Source organism: Saccopteryx bilineata, chromosome 2 (assembly GCF_036850765.1).
Source record: "Saccopteryx bilineata isolate mSacBil1 chromosome 2, mSacBil1_pri_phased_curated, whole genome shotgun sequence".
In the NCBI taxonomy this organism is placed as follows: Eukaryota; Metazoa; Chordata; class Mammalia; order Chiroptera; family Emballonuridae; genus Saccopteryx; species Saccopteryx bilineata.
This window is the reverse complement of record NC_089491.1, coordinates 134,229,349-134,242,084: the sequence shown is the minus strand read 5'-3', so window position 1 is coordinate 134,242,084 and position 12,736 is coordinate 134,229,349. Positions and strand designations below refer to the sequence as shown.

At 55.3% G+C, this 12,736-nt stretch overlaps 1 protein-coding gene across 7 annotated transcripts in view; it reads right to left on the bottom strand.

The window, feature by feature from the left end:
- Positions 1-888: 888 nt before the first annotated feature.
- Positions 889-12,736, bottom strand: part of FMNL3 (formin like 3) — a 62,227-nt gene continuing 50,379 nt past the window's right edge. For 4 of the 7 annotated variants that reach the window (XM_066257902.1, XM_066257907.1, XM_066257905.1 and 1 more), the window contains 21 exons: positions 12,626-12,734; positions 12,371-12,447; positions 11,946-12,039; positions 10,797-10,871; positions 9,345-9,455; positions 8,893-9,042; positions 8,388-8,489; positions 6,791-7,070; positions 6,258-6,326; positions 6,044-6,168; positions 5,635-5,837; positions 4,712-4,946; positions 4,493-4,561; positions 4,312-4,392; positions 4,080-4,209; positions 3,269-3,429; positions 2,892-2,993; positions 2,469-2,561; positions 2,056-2,179; positions 1,808-1,924; positions 889-1,155 (listed from right to left, as the gene is read on the bottom strand). In XM_066257902.1, coding sequence (XP_066113999.1) covers positions 1,833-1,924; positions 2,056-2,179; positions 2,469-2,561; positions 2,892-2,993; positions 3,269-3,429; positions 4,080-4,209; positions 4,312-4,392; positions 4,493-4,561; positions 4,712-4,946; positions 5,635-5,837; positions 6,044-6,168; positions 6,258-6,326; positions 6,791-7,070; positions 8,388-8,489; positions 8,893-9,042; positions 9,345-9,455; positions 10,797-10,871; positions 11,946-12,039; positions 12,371-12,447; positions 12,626-12,734 — 2,482 coding nt within the window. In that variant the 3' untranslated portion in view covers positions 889-1,155; positions 1,808-1,832. The remainder of the gene's footprint in view (positions 1,156-1,807; positions 1,925-2,055; positions 2,180-2,468; positions 2,562-2,891; positions 2,994-3,268; positions 3,430-4,079; positions 4,210-4,311; positions 4,393-4,492; positions 4,562-4,711; positions 4,947-5,634; positions 5,838-6,043; positions 6,169-6,257; positions 6,327-6,790; positions 7,071-8,387; positions 8,490-8,892; positions 9,043-9,344; positions 9,456-10,796; positions 10,872-11,945; positions 12,040-12,370; positions 12,448-12,625; positions 12,735-12,736) is intronic. The other 3 variants (XM_066257903.1, XM_066257908.1, XM_066257904.1) reach the window with 2 other exon arrangements.

Sequence of the window (12,736 nt, the reverse complement as noted above, 5' to 3'; positions counted from 1 at the left end):
GGGGGGGGTGTACAGCAGAGCAAATGTCTCTTTGCTCAAGTCAGCGACCTTGGGCCCAAGCTGGTGACCTCAGGGTTTTGAACCTGGGTTCTCTGTGTCCCAGTCCAGTGCTCTATCCACTGCACCACTGCCTGGTCAGGTCCAGCCTCCTTTCTATGTGTGGCACAGGTCAAGCTAATTGGCCATCCTAGCCCTCCACACTCAGAAAGAGGAGACAGATTCAGGCCTGGTGCTTCAAGCCTTTGTTGAGAAAGGGCAAAAGGGTTTATATACAAGAGAGAAGGGAGGTGGTACATGTACAAAAAGTGGGCTGCTATACTCCCTTCCAGGGGCTAAGAAACCAGCAGGGGACTGAGAAATATAGCCAGTTAAGATCACCATGCCCTTGCCCCTCAAAAATACCTAGCTGAAGAAAGGAGGTGAAGATTTTGTTGGCACACCCTTTCTCTAGCTGTCTCGGGGCTGGGGTAGAGAAATCCCTCTGCCCACTTTAGCAAGGACAGAGCCTGCCAAGGAAAGGGTCAGGGCCAAGGGCAGTTCAGTGTGGCATCTCTCCTCTACCCTTATCACTAGGGCACAGCTGAGCAGGGCCCAGGCTTAGAAGGGTCTTGCTTCTGGTAAAAGAAGGTGAGATTGGCAGGGTCCCAGGGCTCCCTTCCCCAAGCCTGGACACCTCTAGACCACAGCTGACCATGGGGCTGTGAAAAAGGACAGCTGCTTTCTCCTCTTGTAACCTCTGCCTCTAATGACAGTGTCCTAGGTGCCCCAGTGTAGGTTAAAGCTGGAAAGTTTTTTCCAGTCCTGAGCTGACCATTGGTGACCCTTCAGGAAATGAAATTGAAGACCCTGGGGCAAAGTGCAGGACTGGAGGCACCAGGGCCATGCTGGCCCTAAAAGACCTAGTGCCCACAGTGGTGGCAGGCAGGGTGCAGCTATGAGGGCTGGGTGGACATGGCTGGGAGCAGTGTAGCCATCCACTGGGCCCCTGGCTGACTCCAAGGCTCTAGGCCCACTGGTTAGACTTGTAGGACTCTGAGAGTTGAAGTGCTTCTTGCTTCTAGAGGTCTCAGTGGGGGCCTGGAGCCCGAGGGGGGCTGCTGGGTGGGGCCACACTCCTGGCTTGGTGGCGAACGACAATGGGCTGATGGTGGAGGCCTGTGAGAGAGACAGAGGCCTGTGAACACGCAGGGCAGCCAAGCTGGGCCCACCCTCTGTAGGAACAGATCCTACAGGAGCAGCCCACAGACAGGGCCAGCCATGGGTTAGATGAGGGAGAAGCTTAAAGACACTGGAGGGGATGGTCAGGGAGATGGCTGGGGCTCTGCATTTTCAGAGGACCAGGTGGGGGTGACCGGAGGCCACTGTACAGTAGTAGAAGCAAGACAGACTCGGCAAGAGCCAGAAACTGGAAGAGACTATCGTGAAATGGGTCAAGGGACATCTCATGCCCCTGGGCAGAAGCTACTGCCAGAGATCTTTAAGAAGAGGGGAATAAGGACAAAGGACACCCAAGCCTAGTAATAGGGCCTAAGGCTCAGCCATCAAAGGCATTGGCCTGTCCCATACCCTTGGGTCTTAGTAGAAGCTGGGACAGCATTAATGGGAGAGACCACTTCCCTGAGAGCACATGCAGGGCATAAGCCATGCTTCCCAGAGCATAGGGCATGCAGGGAGGGAAATGTGTGTCCCCGTCACCACGAGGCAGCCAGAGGATGGTGCCAAGTCATGCAGAGGAGGAGGTGCCTGTGGACCCCAACGGGAGTCTTGGGAGGTGGACATGCAGAAGGGCAGCTATGGTGCCCAGTACCTGTCAAGGGCCCCAGTCTTGGGGGTTAACAGTTTGACTCATCATGGTGGGCTGCATCGCAGAAGAAGCGTGAGCCCCGCTTGGCAGTACGGGCCGTGAAAGGGACACTCTTCAGCACTGTGGCCCAGGAGAGAGACACTTTGGTCAGGCCCCGTGGGGGGTGGAGTGGGAGGAAAGCCCCGGGGCTATGATTGGGCTTGGGAAGCTGGGGCCCAGTGCCCAGGCCCCAGGGAGGAAAAGGGCCCCACCTGTGATGATGTCCTCAATGGTACCATCTTTCCCCTCGTACACAGGCCGGTGCTCCTTGGCCTGGCGCCTCCTCAACTCTGCAATTAGCTCCTGCTGTTGCCACTTGTTCCGCTGGGATGGAGTCTAGGGCCGAGCATTAGAAGGGAAGGGAGTCTCACTAACTTACCATTGGGATGGTTCCTGCCCCAAGGTGCAGTCTGAGGAAGTCCTTGATGGTGCATGGCAGCCCAGCCTCCGTCCTTGCCTGGGAATCCCCTCCCAAAGCCCCTCTCTCCATCCCTTTGGACATCTCCATCCCTCAGGCCCTCTGGGTGGTCTGTGGGCTTGTTTTCCATCTCCTCTCCATTTGCTCCACCCCCTCCTAAATCCTTTGCCCACTTTTCTCCAGGCCCCTGCTCTTGGTCCCACCCACCTTGGCATCCAGTTTCTTGGCTTCCTGAGCCAGCTGCTTCTCCCGCATTACCTCCTCCTGCTTTTTACGGGCTTCATTCTCTTGTTCTGCTTCCTAAGAACCATGGTGGGGGAGGAGGGTGTGAGGCTCACACAGGCTGTGAGGGGAGGGGCTGACACAGAGAGTGGAAAGTGGGTGGCAGTGGGACCAGCAACCCCAGGTGGCCACCCTCTGGAGGGGTACTTCCTGCCCCAAACAATGACAGGAAGGGTCTGGGCCCCCACCCTGCCCACCAGGTTCACAGCTAAGGCCTGTGGCCAGCTTCCGTTGCTCCCTCCCAGGACTCAGAGGAGACGGAAAAGGCTCAGACTTGAAACCCAACCCTGTCTCCCCCAACCAGTTTTCTCTCAGCCTTGTTTCTATAAAAGCCCCTCTCCTGCTCACCTTGTAAGAACGAATGAATCGGACAAATACTGGGAAGAATACAGAAGGAGGTGTGGTCTTGGGACTCTCACCAAAGTAGCGCACAACGGCGTTGTAGGCCTCCTGGGGAAGGGTGGGCAGAAGGGGTCAGCCTGGCTCTCCACCAGGGACAGGAGGCCCACAGAAAGCGCATCCAGCCCCATGGGCTGGAAAAGACCCTGGCTCCCGAATGCACGTCACCAGAGACAGCTGCCTGCCACCCCCAATGCCCAGTTTCCCCCACAGTAAGCCAGCCAGCACTGGATAAAAGTTCTTTGATCCAAGAACTGAAACTAAGCCCTCCTAAGAGGCTCAGTGCCTTAATCCTGGCTGTTCCCTCCAGCCTCCACTCTGCTCACCTCGGCTGTCTTGGCGTCGCGCTGAAGCTTGTCCAGTTTGCCTTCATTAGTGCTGAGGAAGTTCCGAAGGACGCTGTTGTCATGTATACTGCACTCTCGTCGAATCAGCTCCATGCCTCGGCCCAGCTCCTTCACGTCTAGCAGCACGTTCTCCAGGGACACTGTGGTCACCAGAGCCCAGGCTGAGGCCTGCCCGGGGCCTGACATGCCCACTTCCCAGCCCAGGGCTACAGCAAACTCTGGTCCTCCCCCTCAGCGTGGGCTCACTCAGGGTTTCACGCTCTGGCTTCCCGAGCCACCTGGGTGGACACAGAAAGGGCCGTACCAAGACAGCCTAGCTCTCACAGGGACGAGGAAAATAAATGGAGGCTGGGAACTCACAACCCCAAAGAGCAAAGTGGCAAAGGACGACAAGCCAGACTGCTGTCTCCAAAATGGAGCTGCCTCAGGCCTGCCCCGTTTCTATGAGTGGGCAGAACAAACAGCTACCTTATGTCTGAGGGGCTTTATGGTTGTTCTAAGTGGTTCCCATACATCACAGAGAAACGCAGTCTCGGGCCAGCCTGAGGGAGTTGGGAGGGAAGAGCCACTGCTGCCTTCCTCTGCCCGTTCCCACTGCGCCAGGGGAGAAGGGCTGGCTGGGCTGGTGCATGCAGGAAAGCTCCCTGTGGGGTAGCCCCCGCCCATAGCCCCAGTAGAAAGCTCTGAAGTGGCCAGAAAGAAGACAACAAAAGCCAGAAACAGAGGGACCCAGAGTGCCCTCTTCTCACAGCGTCCTGGGAGGGAGTGTCGTGAGCCAGGCCCCCCTCACCTGCCGCAGCCTTTTCCACAAAGTGCAGTTCATGCCAGAAGTTGGCCAGGTCTGGGTATTTCTCTTTCACCGTCAAGGCAATGAAATGCAGCAGTGTCATTTTCCTGTCAGTGGACTTAGTGTCCAGCAGCTGGGAGATGGGGGCAGGGGACAATGCAAAAGGAATGAATACCCTGGGATCCACAGCCGCCATCCCTCAGGCTTCCTGGCCCCATGTACCCCACCATCTTACCAGATCCAGGCTCTGGAGCTTGAAGCCATACACAGCTCCCCGCTTGCTGCTGTTCATGTAGTTCCCCAGTGCAAGTATGATCTGTCCAAAAGATGCATGGGAGGAGGTCAGGCCAAACCCTGAGGGCTCCTTCCTCTTGGACCTGGGCTCCACCAACACCCCTATCCACAACTTCTCCCACCTCCAACATCTGCTTCAGTTTCTGTGAGGACTTGACAGAGGCGGAGGCTGCAATGATGGCATTGAGTTGCTGGAAGGCAAGATGAAGAGCTGAATAACCCCCGGCCGGGATGGGGCAAAGCCAGCAAGGGGCTGGGAGGACCAGCAGGGCCAAGGGAGTGACTGACAGGTGGACGGTGGAGAGGGAGCTGAGGATGACTGACTTGGGTAAGGGGCCTACCGGCGTGAGCATCTGCAGGTTGTCCTGGAAGTTGCCCAGGAAGGCCATGCCAGCCATGCGCTGGGTCAGCCGTTCCACCTTGCTGAAGAGCAGCATGAAGCGGTCCTCAGCCGCCAGCTCCTCCAGGGGCTGCCGCTCCCGCTCATACTGCCGCAGCAGCTTAACCTCGGCCTCCGTGGGCAGGAAGCGCATGAGGCACTCCACAAAGTCCACGGGCAGGGTCTGCAGGTCATACCTGTGTGGAAGGGAGGAGCTACCTCAGGTCTCGCGTTTGCCCACATTGTCCATCCCTTTATTCTCCAGCCACCAGGACTGAGGGTGAGGTGTGGCATCCTAGGCAGCCTAGGGACCATCCTAGGGAAACATTCCACACCCTGCTTAGAAACCCTTTCAATATCCTCCCTCTGCTCCTAGGGAGAAGTCTTAACACCTAAGCATGGCTTAGACTTCTGCCCACCTCTCTACCCTGTCTCTCCTACTCCCCTCCTTATACTAAGGCCATAGCCAATTTCCAGTACCCAGGGCATCATGCTTCTCCCTCCAAGAACTGAAATGGATTTCATATACTTCCTTTGGCTTGCAGATAAGATATCACCTCTTCTGGGAAGTCTTCCCTGATTACCCAGCTCAGCTACCTGGCCCTCCCTGTTCTCCCAAAGCTGCCTGTACCTCCATCATCTTAGTGGTTATCACCCAGCTTTACTAGACTGTTCCCAATAGACTGAGAGCTCGAGTGAAAATTTGGGCTGAATCCCTAGCACCTCACACAATGCCTGGCACATGGCATGGACGCAGTAAGTTCTGGCCAAGCCAATGGATGACTGAGGGATGTGAGGCAGTTCTGCCAATGCCCTGAACTCCAAGGAAGGAGAACTGGGTTTCCAACTGGCTTGGGACCAGGGCCAGGTCAGTGGGGGCCTCACGTGTGGATGGCCCTGCAGATCTCCTCAGCTGAGCGGCCAGCCTTGCGTAGGGTGATGGCCAGGTTCTTGGCACGATTGACTTCCAATAGGGTCACCTTACTGGCAGCCTTCTGTGCTGTCTTATTCTTAGAGCAGATGAGGTCAAGGGCAGGGCCCTGGGCTTTCGTCTTGAACAGTTCTTCAAACTTGTCCAGGTCCAGGTCCTAGCAGGAGTTGACGAGAAGGAAAATGCTATGGCCTCTTACTCCATAGGAGCCCCGGCACCATTCCCATTCCCAGCAGCATCAGCTCAGCTCTGGACGATGGAGGGCTGAGTCTGGGTGCTTTTCCAAGGCCAAGAGATCTGGCTAAAAGGGCAACCTGGTCCCCAGACCTCCCACTTCCTCCTCAGGGTCCTAGACCCTGCTACCTCCAAGATCTTCTCATCATCAAGTTCGCTGAAGACAGTGCCACTGATCTGGTTGGGTTTCAGTGCTGTCCAATTGAAGACGGGCAGCCGGAACTTGGTCTTGATAGGTTTCTTGATACGAATGGCTAATTTGGAAGAAGGGTCAGTGAGGCAGAGACCAAAGACACATGCCCTTTGTCCCACAAGCCCTGCCCAGAGTCCTGAGGTCACTCACCTGACAGGCCTACCGTCAACACCACAGAGGGAGCAGCACCAGGGAGAGGTGGGGCTGGGGGACACTTGTCTGGGGGAAGAGAATGGCACAGTGGCCCAGGGGCCGAGATTCCTCAGAGGCCCCCTCCTTCTGCCTGTCCCACCTGGCCTTAAAGACTCTCAGGGAAGGAAGCTCCATGAACTCCTGTCCCAAGTGGCTCCCAGGTGTCCTGACTCTGACAGGGGCAGGTTTTAGCAGTCTCTGACTCTCTCTCCTGCTTTGATCTAAGCCCTTTCCTTGGCTGTCTTCAGAGGAATTAGAAGCAGCAGCTTTATGATCCTTAAAACAGATCCATGTCTGCCCTTAGACATCCCTTCCCTAGTAACTTGAGCCTCTCTTAGATTCTAGATGACCCCCTCAGCCTTCTCCCCGCTGCCTTTACATCCTTCCAGCCACACCCCCAGCTCTTCTCTCCGACAAAGGCACTGCTGACTGGGGTTTTGGTCTGACCCTACAATGAGGCTGACCCTCCCAGCTCCCAGGATCTTCCTTACCTGGTAAAGGGGGAGGTGGAGGAGGCAAGGGAGGAGCAGGTGGAGGAGGCAGAGGGAGGGCCTCCTCAGGGGACGGGACTGGAGCCAGGAGGTCCAAATTGGAGGGTGGCATGCCCACGCTCAGCTCTGCAGGACCCACCCGGGCCAGGGCCTCACTGCTCACTGACTCCAAGTCCCGGGCATTGGGCTCCAAGTGGCATCGACGTTGGAAGGCCTCCTCCTTCTCTTTAATGAGCCGCCGCAGGGTGTGCACCTGGTGGCTTGTGTTCTCATAAGTCTCCTATTGGGCAGATGCACCATTCAGAAAAGAGAGGGCTAAAGGCACAGCAGTCGGTGTCCCAGGAATGAGACTTCCCATCCAAGGGTCTCCCAGCTAGCATCTCTGGGAGAGTGCTCAGAAGCAGCACAAGAAACCTGGGTGGGGCCCTGGCTGGTTGGGTCAGTGGTAGAGCATTGGCCCAGTGTGTGGATGTCCTGGGTTCAAATCTTTAAGGCCAGGTGGGTCAGGGTACACAGGAGAAGCACCCATCTGCTTCTCCACCTCTCCCCTTCTTTTTCTCTCTCTCTTCCCCTCCTGCAGCCATGGCTCAGTTGGAGCGAGCTGGCCCTGGGTGCTGAGGATGGCTCCACGGCCTCTACCTCAGGCACTAAGAAGAGCTAGGTTGCTGAGCAACCCAAAGCAGCGCCCCCTGGTGGGCTTGCCAGGTGGAACCTGGTCAGGGCACATGTGGGAGTCTCTTTGCCTCCCCTCCTCACTGAATACAAAAATGAATGAATGAATGAATGAATGGAATGAAATCTGGGTGGGGACCAGGGGAAGCTGCTCCAGCCTTAGTCTCATTGGACCCTTTGAGGCCCAGGTAGAAGGTGCCCCTGTATACTCTTCCTGATCCACCACCAGCCTGCTATGCAGCTCTCAGCCCTCTGTACTTGTCACGGGCTCTCACTTCATTTGGCCTCTGTACTCGCTGGGTTGTGAGGTCCCTAAGAATAAGACCCTGCCTCAGCCAACTCTATTCTCCATACTCCCAATGTAGCACTTCAGACTCCTAGCAGGGGTTCAGCAGATATTTACTGAGCTCAACAGAGCCAGCATAACTAATATTCCTCTGGAAGAAAAGGTAGGTTGGAGTATGATTTTATAGATAACAAAAAGTTAGCTTAGGGGAAGAAAAGGCACTGAAATAAGAGGAGCCCGTGCTCTCTCAGTTTAGGAGACCTGATGCATATCCTAGTAACAATCCTGAGGGCCTGGGGTACTCGGAGCCTGCTCATGACACAGGGCTGGGGAAGCACTGGGATTGCAGGAGAGGAAAAAGCAGCAGATGGGCTGGTGGGAGGAGGCCTGGACCCCAGAGGTGCCCGCGGGCACCCTATATGCTCACACCCTCTTCCATGTGTCTGGCCCTCTCTGGCTTTGGCTTCCTTCTCCAACCAAAAAATGGGGTAAAATCGTCAGCCCACCCTCAACTGAGTGCCTCAAGGTCATGAAACAAGATCTGGAGTCTCAAGGACTTGACATGACTCAGGAAAGACAAAGCTCCCAGGCGCAGCGCCCAGAGGCAGGCAGGGCTTCCCTTCCCCGGGTACTTGGCACCTTGATGCTCTCTAGTTCCTTCTCCCGCTGCAGCAGCTGCTTCTCCAGCTCTGCCACTCGCATCATGTTCTCGTTCTCTAGGTCCAGAAGCTTCTCTGTGAGCTACAGGATGGGAAGAGCAGGTTCGGGGCTGGCCCTAAAGCCTGGGACTCAGCACAGCCTGAGCCCCAGTCAGAACCCGGGCCCCAAAGGCAACTTGGCCTGGTGGATTCCCTATGTGGCTCCCATGGGCCCAGGGTTTGAGACCATGTGAACGGTACAAGGCGAATGGCCATATCTGACTCTCTTGAGCCGGAGGCCCCCTCACGCCCGTTCTGTATGTTCCGATCATTGGATGATCCAATGTCTCAGTCAGAGTGTGCTTTAGAGCCCAGTGGTACCTGAGGCTTCCCTGGGCTCAATCTGGACGCAAGTGGGTCAGCTCGGGATTGTTGGAACTCAAATGTCCCTACCCCCTCCCCACCCTCAGCAGTGGTACTGGCAGCAGGGGAGGCCAACCACCTACGTGGGACACGTGCTCCTCCAGTTCCTCCACCTTCTCCAGGGCCACGTTCTTGGTCTCAGCATCCTCCAACAAACCCCCCACGTCAAACACATTCTCCAGGTACGCCTGGATCTGCACCTGCAGCTTTTCGCTCTCTGTGTGCCTTGACTTCTAGGGAGAACAGAGGGAGTAGTAGTTGGGGAACCCTTCTGAGAAAGATAGTCCTCATCACCTTCTATGGCCGCTTCCTAGAGCCTAAGACCCAGGGAGTTCCTGTTGCAGCCATCCCAGATTCTTGCCCCATGGAGATGCCTGGTTGGGGTGCCCTCTGCCAGAGGGTCTAAGCCCCACACCATAGAAGACAGACAGGGTTCCGGGAGCACCCATGACCAGGCTCTTACAAAAGAAAAGCCCTGTGTGATAGGGCTAAGCTAGTCTTTTGCCCCAAAGCTCCTCATTCGAGCCCGGCTCACCTGTAGGAACTCCTCCAGCCCCAGCTTGGTAAACTCATACTGCAGGTGGACCCGGAAGTTCATATCCTCCACTGAGTGCACCACAATGTTGATAAACTGCATGCAGGCCACCTGGGGAAGAAATGGCCCCAACGGGCAGAGATAGGAAGGGCAGAAGAGACCAAGAAACAGGGAGGGTGGGCAGCTGTTAGAACCAGCATCATCAGGTGGATAATCAGAAGCAGTGAATAAAAAAGTTACATCTTTCTGGGAGCAAAAGAGCATTTTAACTTAAAAAATATCAAACTTACTATCCAGTGTATTAAGATAAGTAAATTACATAAGAAATAGATGTAAATGAAGCTACGGCTGATTTCCTCTGCATATCAGCAGGTACTTCTTGAGACATCCCTACTTACCTGAAGACCTATATGAGGGGCAGAGAAGCTGGAGGAAAAGACTGGGAAAGGAAGCAGCTCAGAGAGGGTCCAGACTAGGGACTGGAAGACTAGGGTCCGACAGGGGAAGGAGGCAGGCTTAGGACGCCCAAATGACACTGTCTTGCAGTTTCTATCAGCTCTCAAGGGTGAGCGAGTAAACAACGAGCATTTACTGGGTAGAGAGACTCACTTTAGGTTCTATACAGAATATCAAAATCTGCCTGACCAGGCAGTGGCACAGTGGATAGAGCATCGGACTGTGATGCGGAAGGACCCAGGTTCGAGACCCCCGAGGTACCAGCTTGAGCAAAAAGCTCACTAGCTTGGACCCAAGGTCGCTGGCTCCAGCAAGGACTGCTGAAGGCCCCCAGTCAAGGCACATATGAGAGAGCAATCAATGAACAACTAAGGTGTCGCAGCAAAAAACTGATGATTTTTTTTTTTTTTTTTTTTTTTGCATTTTTCTGAAGCTGGAAACAGGGAGAGACAGTCAGACAGACTCCCGCATGCGCCCGACCGGGATCCACCCGGCACGCCCACCAGGGGCGACGCTCTGTCCACCAGGGGGCGATGCTCTGCCCATCCTGGGCGTCGCCATGTTGCGACCCTCCTGGGTGTCGCCATGTTGCGACCAGAGCCACTCTAGCGCCTGGGGCAGAGGCCACAGAGCCATCCCCAGCGCCCGGGCCATCTTTGCTCCAATGGAGCCTTGGCTGCGGGAGGGGAAGAGAGAGACAGAGAGGAAGGCGCGGCGGAGGGGTGGAGAAGCAAATGGGCGCTTCTCCTATGTGCCCTGGCCGGGAATCGAACCCGGGTCCTCCGCACACTAGGCCGACGCTCTACCGCTGAGCCAACCGGCCAGGGCCAAAAACTGATGATTGATGCTTTTCATCTCTCTCCATTCCTGTCTGTCTGTCCCTATCTATCCCTCTCTCTGACTCTCTCTAAAAAAAAAAATCAAAAATCTGCTGTCAACCTGGCCCCTATTCTGACAAAGCATGACCCCCTGCTGGGCCCAGGCCCAGTTCCTCACCATGAAGTCGATGTTGCTGTCCTCATTCCGGAAATACTCCATCAGCTTCTCAAAGCGGTGCAGCTCCTTGCATACCTGAACAATTGAACTTCTCAGTGAAAGGCCCTGCTCCAAGCAGAGCCCAAGTCCCTGAGCCCTGGCTCCCAGACACACCATGGCTAAACGACTGATTCAGACCATGTTCAACCACAACTCTCCCTATGCAATGGACCAATCGAGACATGATAGAAGAAAGCCGGGACCTAGCTTCTGCCCTGGTTCTCTGGTCTCCCACCGACTTGTTGAGGGAGCTCAATAAAGCCTGTGCCTTAGTTTGAGCTTTAGGTGCCTCTAGGGGTAGGCCAAGAAGAAACGGAGGGGTTTGCTGTGGCCAAATTACTGAAGGAAGGAGGGAACAAGGAGGAAGGTTGGAGGCTCTGGCTGAGGCAGGGGCTGAGGTCCTAGTGGGGATGCAGGAGGGAGGCCAGGGTGCAGGAAAGCCCATGTGGAGAGGGGTCCCGAAACTCTTCTGAGCTCTGGCTTCAAGGAGGAAGAGCCATTTCCTGGCTTGAACAATGGATGCTAGGGAAGCAGTCCACAGAGAAGGAAGGGGTGGGACCAAAAGCTGCAGCAGTATGTCGAGGAATCCTATGTTTAAGCAGATGGGGGTTTCAGAATCAGGCCCAGAGTTGGGGAAATTCCAAGTAGAAGTGCCTCTTCCCCTCACCAATATCAGCCACCAACCCAGAAGGATCCATGCTTGCCTTATCCTCCCACTGCAAAGACCCCTGCCTTGGGCTCTACCAGTGGGTCCCTTGTCTCAGAGCCTCCCAGGGAGCTGTTTGGAATCTGTCTACAAGCTCCGCAGGCATTCTGACACATGGCCAGACTAGGATCAGTGCACTAGAGACATCAGCTATCCGAGGGCACCCTAACTCACCAATCAAGAAATTTACTGGCATACAATCTAGTAAGACTGAAGTTCTGGTTTTATTGGGGGGAATAGAGGGGGTATGTGGCAGGCTACTTATATAAGTACTGGAATGTTAAAATCATTGAAATGTGTAAAATTACAAGAAAGGGTGCTTACCTACCTCACTCCCACCTCTCTGCTGAAACACACACACACACACACATACACACACACACACACAAATGCAGCAGACTGACCTCTTTGAAATTGTCAAAGGCAGCAAGAATGATTTCATGACCTCCCCGCACCAAACACACAGCGGCTAAGAGCTCCAAGACAAGGGCTTTGGTCCTAAAGGGCAAAAAAAGGAAGATTAACACCTTAGGTCCACACCATGGCCACCCCACAGCCTCCTCACCCAAATGGGTGAGTCCTTTCAGAGTGGAGATAGCCTCAGTGGTGAAGGGAGAGGCTAGGTTTGGGAAAGAAGACAGGCTTGCTCCCACACAAAGCTGTGCAGACCAGAGAGAAGCCAGGGACATTGCTTCTGCTCCAGCAGAGGTGAGGGAGCCCAACCAGGGCACTGCCCCAGGCCACAGGACCCCATGGCCAGGGACAGGTGGAGCCCAGATCTCCAGAGCCCAGGGCAGAGTGGAGAGGAAAGGAGAGGGAAGGCACTCACCTTGGATTCTTGTTGTTGAGACTGAGTGCAATCTCGTTGACAGCATGGGGATGGGACATGACCAGGTTAAATCCGTACTGTATCAAGGGGAAAAGAGAGAGGAAGGGCGACCTTGATGGTGGGGACAGCAGATCTCTGACTCCTTGACTATAGGCCCGCCAGCAAACCTCTCTTTAAGCTGGGGACCTCCCAGCTCTCCTGGTTTGGCGATGAGGCAGAAGAGGCTGATCACCTGCGGCAAGTGCTGCCCCTTACCTGATAGTTCATGATGGCTCTGAGACAAAGGATGCAGACGTGGACATCATCCTTCTGGCTCACCAGGCGAGAGTTCTTCAGGGCCCTGCGCCCAGGGAGAGTGCTGTACCT